The sequence below is a fragment of the Mytilus edulis genome, chromosome 7 (genome assembly GCF_963676685.1).
Source record: "Mytilus edulis chromosome 7, xbMytEdul2.2, whole genome shotgun sequence".
In the NCBI taxonomy this organism is placed as follows: domain Eukaryota; kingdom Metazoa; phylum Mollusca; class Bivalvia; order Mytilida; family Mytilidae; genus Mytilus; species Mytilus edulis.
The window spans coordinates 92,779,269-92,791,489 of NC_092350.1; the positions used below are offsets into that span (position 1 = coordinate 92,779,269).

General features: G+C 32.3%; 1 protein-coding gene across 1 annotated transcript in view; it reads right to left on the reverse strand.

Annotated features, from left to right (window-relative positions):
* The window catches only part of LOC139483508 (uncharacterized), a 124,498-nt gene extending 113,119 nt beyond the window's left edge, over nucleotides 1-11,379 (reverse strand). The window contains exons 1-4 of the mRNA XM_071267528.1: nucleotides 11,326-11,379; nucleotides 8,560-8,698; nucleotides 2,756-2,801; nucleotides 857-1,041 (exon numbers count right to left, since the gene is read on the reverse strand). Of these exons, the coding sequence (XP_071123629.1) occupies nucleotides 857-1,041; nucleotides 2,756-2,801; nucleotides 8,560-8,695 (367 nt within the window). The 5' untranslated portion in view covers nucleotides 8,696-8,698; nucleotides 11,326-11,379. The remainder of the gene's footprint in view (nucleotides 1-856; nucleotides 1,042-2,755; nucleotides 2,802-8,559; nucleotides 8,699-11,325) is intronic.
* Between the last annotated feature and the right edge of the window lie 842 nt (nucleotides 11,380-12,221).

Below are 12,221 nucleotides of genomic sequence, written 5' to 3' on the forward strand. Positions count from 1 at the left end.
TTGCTGAACATTATTGCTGTTTACAGTTTATCTCTATCTTTTTTAATATTCAAGATAATAACCAAAAACTGCAAAATTTCTTTAAAATTAATAATTCGGGGGCAGCAACCCAACAGGTTGTCCGATTTGTCTGAATATTTCAGGACAGATAGATCTTGACCTGATAAACAATTTTACCTATGTTTCAGAGATATAAGCCAAAACCTAAATTTTACCCCTATGTTCTATTTTTAGCCATGGCAGCCATCTTGGTTGGTTGGCTGGGTCATCGGCTACATTTTTTAAACTAGATACCCTAATTATTATAGTGGCCAGTTTGGTTAAATTTGGCCCAGTAGTTTCATAGGGGAAGGTTTTTGTAAAAGTTTACAGACAACAGACGACAGATGCGAAGTGATGAGAAAAGCTCACTTGGTCCTAAGTGAGCTAAAAAAATGCATTTTTTTCCATTTTCAAGGGGCATAACTCTAGAATGGTTAAATGAGGCCACAAAATTCAAACTTGATCTGTGTAATTTTGTGATAATAAGCACTTGAGTATGAGTTTCATAACATTTGGTTGAAGCAAAAGTAGAGAATGGAAACCAATTGCATCTTTGGGACAGACGTACATACAGAACGACAGTTGTAAAACCTTATGCCTAATGCATATACTTAGTTGCAGTAAAACTCAATATAATAAATGACATGTAAATACCATTCATTTTCTTAATAATGTGCACATTATAATTTAGTTTAACAATGTTGGATGTCATCTTACTTAAAAGTATTCTCATCTTTTGCAACTTTTTTTATCTGTCCTGTATATCAGAACCTGATATCTTATTAATGAGTCTCATGCTTGATTAGTAATGTACCTATTAATTGGCTGAGTAAATCCCATTCCTCTGATCGGAGTTTGTCCTTCAATTTATCTTTATGATCAAGGATAGCTTGGAGAAAACCACCTTTGTACCCTCTGTCGATGTAGTGTTCTATAGCCCTAGGTACAGTATAAAGGACAGTATAGGCTGCTTGTAATCGGTGGTCTTCTGTTGGTATTCTATAAATACAGAGTAACTTTTATATAAGGCCAAATGAAATAGTATGTGTGGTTCCAGATACAACTTATAACAAGTAAGGAAAGGTATTTAGAATAGAGATTTTTTTTTCTATTTTATTGTTATTTTTAAATTGAGTCTAGGATAGCAACATTCTGTCTTTAACAGACACACAGTGCTATTTAAAAATTACAATAGGCTGTCATTAAGACAAAAAAAATGGAGGGTTGGTAGGGTAAATTGCCAATTTAGCCTAAACATGCTAAAGTAGGAGGTGTGCTTACAGCTCTTTTGAATTATAATAAAAGAAAATAGTGAAAATAAGAATATACATGTATATGTATAGGGGTGAGCTGAAGCCTGTCAATGTGCGACATTTTCTTGCTTTGTTGAATACCCATTGGTGGCCTTGGGATTGTTCCTGATCTTTGATATATTCCCTATTTTCTTTCACAATTTTTATAATGATTATGAATATGGGATAAAATATAATCTATAGGTACCAGTAATAAAGAAGAGGGACCAAAAATCTCCGTAGAAGAGATATGGCAATGCTCAAACATTTACAAATATCATTGATTTATTATTAGGAAACTCATAGGACTTAAAAAGCCCTTTCCACAGACTCATCATTTCTCACTGCAGTAAACAGCATGCCCAAATTTCGCCCTCATATACTTTATCTGTAGACAAGACACACAATAATTATTAGAGGTGTTTTGTTGTTTCATGATTTGTTCCAAGCAAAGAAACTTCTAATATGTATAATGATAATAATATGAAATCATAATCTTTCAGTCAGTTTAATTGAAGTCTGGAGCTGGCATGTCAGTTAACTGCTAGTAGTCTGTTGTTATTTATGTATTATTGTCATTTTGTTTATTTTCTTTGGTTACATCTTCTGACATCAGACTCGGACTTCTCTTGAACTGAATTTTAATGTGCGTATTGTTATGCGTTTACTTTTCTACATTGGTTAGAGGTATAGGGGGAGGGTTGAGATCTCACAAACATGTTTAACCCCGTCGCATTTTTGCGCCTGTCCCAAGTCAGGAGCCTCTGGCCTTTGTTAGTCTTGTATTATTTTAATTTTAGTTTCTTGTGTACAATTTTGAAATTAGTATGGCGTTCATTATCACTGGACTAGTATATATTTGTTTAGGGGCCAGCTGAAGGACGCCTCCGGGTGCGGGAATTTCTCGCTACATTGAAGACCTGTTGGTGACCCTCTGCTGTTGTTTTTCATTTGGTCGGGTTGTTGTCTTTTTGACACATTCTCCATTTCCATTCTCAATTTTATGTTGACTAGTATTTGAATTTGTACTTTCCTTCCACACAATCATTTACTATTTGTATACCATACAAATTAATGAATCAGCATTACTATAACACTGTGGTGGATATTATTATTCAATATAAAGTGTACATATATTCGTGCATTCGTGGTGGTGGGTTTTGTTCTACATGCCGTACAAATAATGTAGCACTGAGGTTACCTACGGGAGAAAGGCGTATAACCGGTCACAAATTATCTTACCGTGTATTTAATAAAGGATGTAACGATACATAGTTGTAAACCTTGATATCATCATTTTTACACAACATGTTTATGCAGAACATCCAGTTATTTACAGTGAGACATTTAAAGTTATTTTTTTAAATGAAAGTATCATATGACTTTAATGAATGTATTAATTGTGTTGTAAACTAACTTACGACGGTTCTTCCATTGGTGAAAAATGTGTCCTTCTTTGAGCAGTTCCTGAAAAAACATCCAACCATGCATATTATTTATGTCTACATAATAACTTTAGCCTCAAGGTTAACTCAAGAACAAATGAAGAAGATAGCAACTATCATCGCATGCCTTTATACAGACAAGTTAGATCAGATGTAAATTGGCAGGTTTATCATTATGACTACGAAAGGGTGTGGTGGGTAACTCCGATTTTTTTTTGATCCAAGTGCACCTGTACCAGTCTTCTCAAATATTAATATCCTAGATAATAGACGGCTCTAAAAATAATTAAACCTGAACATAAGCACGGCATCAAAACCAACAATTCACTCAAAATCCCAGACCACCAGTTTTCAAGAACACTGATGTCCATCATTTAGTTGGCATATATTTTAGTGTAATCATTTGGCTGTTCCTCACTTAGTATTGGGCCTGTTATAGGTTAGAGGTAAGCTGTACTGACACTTTAAGAGTGGAAGTCAAAATGCTGACGGAATGTCTATAACAGGGCCAATACAAAAGATCCAGTTCATAACAGTTATTGTACTTAAATTCATAATTGAACTTGTATAATAAATATAAATCTAACAATTTAACAATTCCCATTTTCTCTTTTTTTTTTTTTAGCTCACCTGGCCTAAAAGGCCAAGTGAGCTTTTCTCATCACTTGGCGTCCGTCGTCGTCATTTACTTTTACAAAAATCTTCTCCTCTGAAACTACTGGGCCAAATTTAACCAAACTTGGCAACAATCATCATTGGGGTATCTAGTTTAAAAATGTGTCGGGTGATCCGGCCAACCAACCAAGATGGCCGCCATGGTTAAAAATAGTAAAATGTAGATTTTGGCTTATAATTCTGAAACCTAAGCATTTAGAGCAAATCTGACAGGGTTAAATTGTTTATCAAGTCACGATCTAGCTAACCTGAAATTTTCAGATAAATTGAACAATAGGTTGTTGGGTTGCTGTCCCTGAATTGGCAATTTTAAGGAAATTTTGCAGTTTTTGCTTAGTATCTTGAATACTATTATAGATAGAGACAATCTGTACACAGCAATAATGATCAGCAAAGTAAGATCTACAAATAATTTAACATCACCAAATGTTCAATTGACCCCTTAAGGAGTTATTGCCCTTTATAATCATTTTTTACCAATTTTTCGTAAATTTTTGTTATCTTTTACAAAAGACTACTAGGCCAAAGTTAACAATACTTGGACACGATCATCATTGGGGTATCTAGTTTAAAAAATGTGTGGCCTGACCCGGCCAACCAACCAAGATGGCCATCATGGCTAAAAATAGAACATAGGGGGTAAAATGTAGATTTTGGCTTATAACTCTGAAACCGAACCATTCAGAGCAAATCTGACAAATTTATCAAGTCAAGATCTAGCTACCCTGAAATTTTCAGACAAATTGAACAATCGGTTGTTGGGTTGCTGTCCCTGAATTGGCAATTTTAAGGAAATTTTGCAGTTTTTGTTTAATATCTTAAATATTATCAGATAAACTGTAAACAGCAGTAATGATCAGCAAAGTAAGATCTACAAATAAGTCTATAACATGACCAAAATGGTCAGTTGACCCCATATTGAGTTATTGCCCTTTACAGTCATTTTTACCAATTTTTTCGTATATTTTTGTAATCTTTTACAAAAATCTTCTCCTCTGAAACTACTGGTCCAAATTTAACAACACGTGTACACAATCATCTTTGGGTATCTAGTTTAAAAATGTGTGGGGTAACCCGGCCGAACAACCAAGATGGCCACCATGGCTAAAAATAGAATGTAGGGGGTAATATGTAGATTTTGACTTATTACTCTGAAACCGAAGCATTTAGAGCAATTCTGACGGGGTTAAATTGTTTATGAAGTGAACATCTAGCTACCCTGAAATTTTCAGACAAATTGAACAATCGGTTGTTGGGTTGCTGATAGAGATAGAGAACTGAATCGGTAATTTTTAAGGAAATTTTGCCGTTTTTGGTTATTATCTTGAATATTATTGTAGATAGAGATAAACTGTAAAAAGCAATAATGTTCAGCAAAGTAAGATATACAAATAAGTCAACATGACAAAAATGGTCATTTGACCCCTTAAGGAGTTACAGCCCTTTACAGTCAATTTTTTACAATTTTCATAAATTTTGTAAATTTTTGTTTTTTAACAAAATATTTTCCTCTGTAACTAATGGACCAAGTTCATTTAAGATGAAGATAATTATAAGTAGCAAGAATGTCCAGTAAAGCAAGATCTACAAACACATCACCAAATGTTCAATTGACCCCTTAAGGAGTTATTGCCCTTTATAATCATTTTTTACCAATTTTTCGTAAAGTTTTGTTATCTTTTACAAAAGACTACTAGGCCAAAGTTAACAATACTTGGACACGATCATCATTGGGGTATCTAGTTTAAAAAATGTGTGGCCTGACCCAGCCAACCAACCAAGATGGCCATCATGGCTAAAAATAGAACATAGGGGGTAAAATGTAGATTTTGGCTTATAACTCTGAAACCGAACCATTCAGAGCAAATCTGACAAATTTATCAAGTCAAGATCTAGCTACCCTGAAATTTTCAGACAAATTGAACAATCGGTTGTTGGGTTGCTGTCCCTGAATTGGCAATTTTAAGGAAATTTTGCAGTTTTTGTTTAATATCTTAAATATTATCAGATAAACTGTAAACAGCAGTAATGATCAGCAAAGTAAGATCTACAAATAAGTCTATAACATGACCAAAATGGTCAGTTGACCCCATATTGAGTTATTGCCCTTTACAGTCATTTTTACCAATTTTTTCGTATATTTTTGTAATCTTTTACAAAAATCTTCTCCTCTGAAACTACTGGTCCAAATTTAACAACACGTGTACACAATCATCTTTGGGTATCTAGTTTAAAAATGTGTGGGGTAACCCGGCCGAACAACCAAGATGGCCACCATGGCTAAAAATAGAATGTAGGGGGTAATATGTAGATTTTGACTTATAACTCTGAAACCGAAGCATTTAGAGCAATTCTGACGGGGTTAAATTGTTTATGAAGTGAACATCTAGCTACCCTGAAATTTTCAGACAAATTGAACAATCGGTTGTTGGGTTGCTGTCCCTGAATTGGCAATTTTAAGAAAATTTTGCAGTTTTTGGTTAATACAATGTATCTTAAATATTATCATAGATAGAGATAAACTGTAAACATCAGTAATGATCAGCAAAGTGAGATCTACAAATAAGTCAAATAACCAAAATGGTCAGTTGACCCCTTAAGGAGTTATTGTCCTTTACAGTCAATTTTTTACAATTTTTCATAAATTTTTGTTATCTTTTACAAAAATCTTCTCCTCTGAAACTACTGGGCCAAATTTAACAACACGTGTACACAATCATCATTGGGGTATCTAGTTTAAAAAATGTGTGGCGTGACCCGGCCAAACAACCAAGATGGCCACCATGGCTAAAAATAGAACGTAGAGGGTAAAATGTAGATAGAGATAGAGAACTGAATCGGTAATTTTTAAGGAAATTTTGCCGTTTTTGGTTATTATCTTGAATATTATTGTAGATAGAGATAAACTGTAAAAAGCAATAATGTTCAGCAAAGTAAGATATACAAATAAGTCAACATGACAAAAATGGTCATTTGACCCCTTAAGGAGTTACAGCCCTTTACAGTCAATTTTTTACAATTTTCATAAATTTTGTAAATTTTTGTTTTTTAACAAAATATTTTCCTCTGTAACTAATGGACCAAGTTCATTTAAGATGAAGATAATTATAAGTAGCAAGAATGTCCAGTAAAGCAAGATCTACAAACACATCACCATCACCAAAATACAATTTTCTAATTAATCCAATTGTGTCTTTTGTTGAATATGCGCATAGACCAAGGTGAGAGCTAGTTAAATTATCTCCTTTCTGATGATTGATCGACAGAATTGAAACATTGATAATAATTGAAAGTTTTTGGTGGAAAGGCTGTGAAATATTTCCTTTTCAAATTATTACATAACAACGAAATATGCCTTAAAATGTTTTTTGTGTGAGTGTTATTTCATATTTCAAAATTCGTTTAAATGTATCTTACGCATAAAGATACACCCAAAAGTTAGTCGGAAATATAAAAAATCTAAAGTTAATGTCAAATATAACATGTATAAACAATATCAGTCTTCCATAATGAAGTAGCTGATTTTAGCATGTCTATAAATAATTAAACGTATATCTAATAAAATCACATTTAAATTTTATCATCCTGTGCGACCTACAAATAAAACTACATAATATTCATTATTCATACTGAGTCACTTTCGCCAATTAATGATAAATTATATGTAACCATATTATAAAACGAAAGAAACTTTTAGAAAATATCAATGAAGTCTGAAAATGATGCAAAGAAAAATATGTAATAAAATCGATCGGGAGTTGTCTCTCATAGACCAAGTACTATAACATTATTGAATTTCTCCAGGTCACAATGGCTTCCAAATTCATTTTATTTTATCAATACGTAAACATGGTTAATAATCATGTTACTTTGTTTGAATGTTTATCCATGTTTTTAGTTAAAATGTACTTTAATCATTCTAATAATTCTAATCATTTACTGGGCTTAATTTTGTAATTTATTTTATTGTATAGTTTAGCTCAAATTTGAGGCACCTGAATTGTTTTATAGAATTATATTATCTTATTGGAAAAATTATTAGATTGTTTGTAGTCTAAAGGTTATCCATTTAGTAATGTTTAGTACAATAAACTCATTTTATATACATACGTCAGACACGCGTTTCGTCTCCAAAAGACTCATCAGTGACGCTCGAATCCAAAACAAGTTAAAAAGGTCACAATTTACTCTTTTTGTTAGAATAAAATAAAATTCATGAGATTTTTTAAGGAAAAAATGATTTCTTTTTAAGTATGAATGTCATAATTGAAAATGACATACAGCTAGTGATGGCATAATGGACCAGTTGAGTAAAAATAAAACCCAACTTTAAAACGTTTTTGTAAAACTGTTATGTAGAAAGATTTTAACATTCTGAGCAATATCACCCTATATCTATCATTATTTAGATAATTATATTGATTATGTTTACTTAGTTTTGTTTTGTAGATTTGACAGATTTGTGGAAGGGTTGTTGGGGAACTCAGATATAATTCACAAAAAATATATTCCAAGGAACACACTGACCAATGGGCTGCATCTGGTAGAAATCAGCCTTTTATATGCAAGTGGATGTGTACAGGCATTAAGTTTTCTCGTTTGAATTGGTATACATTTTTCATTTTTGGACCTTTAATAACTAACTATGCAGTATGGAATTTGCTTATTGTTAAAGGTCGTATGGTGACCTTAGTCATAATAGTTATCAATTTCCAAGTGATTTGGTATTTTGTTAAGAGTTGTTTCATTTGACAATCATACCACATCTTCTGATATTTTGTTTGATTATTTATAAGACTTTGATTGAAACATTTGAACACGAAATGAATTGTGATCTGTTTTGTAGGGTTCTAACATATCAACTTAATTTTCAAACAGTCAGAGCGAAACATTCTGTAGAGGTTTTTTTCAACACAATAAAGGTTAACAGATGTATTGATATTTATTTGCATAATGTCAATTTCTATCCAAAACAGCTCATTGATGTTGATGATAATTGTATTTCAGAGATTTTTTTTTCGGTTTCCTCAGATGGATATTTGAAATTGTTTTATTGAATTTAAAATAATTTTTTTTGTTTTTGCCAAAAAAATTAAAAAAAATACCTGTCTCAGGTCTTGGTGATAAATCTGTGTTACTACATTGGGATGAATCCTTGTCTCTCTCAACTGTCTCGGGACTAGATAATAAATATGTCCGACTTTTTTGGGACGAATCCTTGTCTCTCTCACCTTCTGACATTTTCTGCATTAAAATAAGTAGACAAGAAAACAATGACATATTGGACTTTGTATCTTTTATGAAATAAAGAAACTGCACGAACTTGACCATCACATTGATAGATAGATTGAGTTAATGATACATAAATGGGGAATGTGTCCATGAGACACAGATGATGCACCCGCTTGCAGATAAGATTAATTATAAAGGGACATAGCTCAAGAATGATAAATGTGATACTGCACAAATTTGTACTTAAGCTGTGTTTTGTGGTAATGTTATAAGTATTGTGTATACGTTACTTAACATTTGTTTGATGCAAACTTAATTAGAGAACAAAAACAAAAACAATCGGCAATGTTTCCATTTGTAAAAGTACAGTAAAAGTTAAGCCACCAAATTCAATCTTTATCTATGTTTTGTTGTTAATTAAACATTGCATTATAGTTTATTCATAACATTTGATGCAAACTCATATTTGAAACCAATTTTGGGACATACGCCTCTAACATACACAGCTACTTTTGCATAGGTAATGTTTCTGAACTAGAAATATGTAGTACTGGAAATCTACTTTTAATATTCAGAACTATTTTGTTACTTCAAATTATTGTAAGATTGGGGTTCGTGTTGTTTATTCTTTAGTTTTCTATGTTGTGTGATGTGTACTATTGTTTGTCTTTTTGTCTTTTTCATTTCTAGCCATGGCGTTGTCAGTTTGTTTTAGATTTATGAGTTTGACTGTCCCTTTGGTATCTTTCGTCCCTCTTTTGTACCTGTATTTTTCAGTACTTTGTTTGTACTTGAAATTTAGGTACTACAGATTTTTGGTTACAACCATTACATTTTTATCATTTTGAAAGTTTTTCTATTTAAATTCTCTTAAAGTTATGATTTTCGAATATTGTGATCACTAATGGTATATTTTTCTGTACCAAAATATTAAGTACAAAAAATGTACTGTAAAATACAAGTACCTAAGCATTACGATAGTTTAAAAGTAACAAAATAGTAGTAAATTTCCAGTACTACATATTTTTAGTACAGAAATTGTACCTTTGAATAAGTAGCTGTGTATGTACAGACGAACTATGGTAAATTTTAATCATTATAAAAATGTATGCCAAGGTTAGTAGTGAGAAACGTTTGATTAAAGGAGGTTGTATTCTCCAAATATATATATATATATATATATATATATAATATATTTACAGTATTGCTTTAAAGTACAGGTAGGTATTCTTCTATAAACTATCAAATTTGTATAGGAAAGTAGTGAATATCTGTCTTTATTATTCGTTACTTCTTAATACACATTTAAATGTAAGATGAAAGATTCTAATGCAACTAATTTGTAACGTTCATTTTGATTGGATAACGTCACATATTTACATGGCATCAATTGACAATTGATGCTATGGGACGTACGCGCAAGCGCAGACGGCTTATGGCAAACTTTAGATACATGTTTTAACGTTGTTTTCAGTCAGTTTCATTAGAATGGAGATAACAATATTGTATTTTAAGCTTCGACGGCATCAATTGGGGATTTGATGGTCGCAAATACCCGTTTACTGTCTCCGCTAACGCGTCGCCAGTAAACTTAATTTGCGACCGTCAAATCCCCAATTGATGCCGTCGGAGCTTAAAATACAATACAGTTATCTCCTAAATGTTTTCTCAGAATCATAATAGTGTGCTCTTCCTGCAGACTTTTATGTCATTCTGGTGGGCTAGCATGTTACAATACGGCCCAGGGTTTCAGTCTAGATAGCAGGTTATTATTAGTTACATAGTGTGTTAGTGACCTGATATATACAGGATCAGTAAATTCCATATGGGGTGAGAGCGAAGCATGATATATTTGACACTGGTCAGAACCCATCAACCATTCAATTCTATAATCAGAAAAAAAATGGTATAGTAGGTATTTGTAACACTGATTACTTATTGAGAACCTTGGGTAAATTTCAGGTAGATACATATTTAAATGTTGTCTGAAATCTGGTAAAAATACACGACGTTTGGATGGTTCTTAATAGGTTTCAAACTGAAATGTCTTCAAATTGGTTGAAATATCTTTGTCACACTAGTCTTTGGTCCATGTTGTCCTTACTCTAATAGACCATAACATTGGCCAAAGTGTTTCCAAACATTCATAGATGTAATAATTTGTGTTATGAGGGCTAATGACAGCTCTCCCTCAAGGTCACAATTTGTAAAAGTAAACCATTATAGGTCAAAGTAAAGCCTCCAACACATTACTTTTGCTCTCACCGAGCAGCAAGCTATAAAGGGCTCTATCAATGACCATGGAAATCCATTCAAACAGGAAACCCTAAGGTCTAAACTATATAAAAAAACGAGAGAGCGAAAACTCTTATGAACCACATCAACACACGACAACCGCTGAATAACATGTTCCAGACTTAGAACAGGAAACAAAACACATGAACCTGTATTATGAAGAATCTGATAAACCCTTTATTTGGGATTTGTAAAATGTTTTCACTATAGAAAACCTAAATTGCTTTATCAAACACATGCAGAATGTCTGTTATAACACACCTCCAGAATACAATTGTCATACAATACAGTGTGTGATAACATATATGAAATAATTATGATATGAATAAAATTAGCTTTCTTACATGTCAGGTTCAGAAAATAATTCGGGTCATTGGGTTGTCTTGTACCATTGCTCTGAAATCAAATTGTTATTATATTTTTTAAGCATACAGAATTTATCATATAAAGATAAGAATATATTGTATGGTTGCCTATAAAAGAAACTGATAATCCACCAGAGAACAAATGATATAGAAGTTTACAAAGAAAGCAAGGTAGTGAACAATACTCATATCGCATAATCAACAATAAAAGACCTCGAAATGACAAATGAAAAATAATTCAATGGATCTGGCCTTATCTACATAAATGGACTAATTTAATGTCATCAACTAATGAACTTATATCGGGCCTTATATAAGCTATTGTACAAAACAATGAATACAAAACAAACATGATATACAGCAGCAAATGACAACCACTGAATTACAAGCTCCACACTTGGGACAGACATATAGAGAAACTTAAAATGTGGGCAGGGTAAAACTAGTTTGCTGTCATCTTCTTCAGAGGTACAGTATACCTCCAAACGTAACAAATATGTTGTCAACCAACATGTCAAGCATCTTAATTACAGGGACAATATTCATTCTCCTGAAAGTGAAACAAACTTCATGTATAGCAAATGTTTTAGGCGATTGAGTAAACACAATTTCTTTATTAAATTTTGAATTTCCAAAAAAAATTACTTACTTAGGGTTATATCTCTCTATTTAGTACTATTTATTTTTATTATGTATGAACAACTTTACTATTTATTTTGTAAAAAAAATATATCCGTTTATACTGTATACCTTCAAACGTAACAAATATGTTGTCAACCAACAAGTCAAACATCTTATTCAGAGGTAAAATATACATCGAAACGTAACAAATATGTTGTCAACCAACAAGTCAAGCATCTTATTTAGAGGGACAA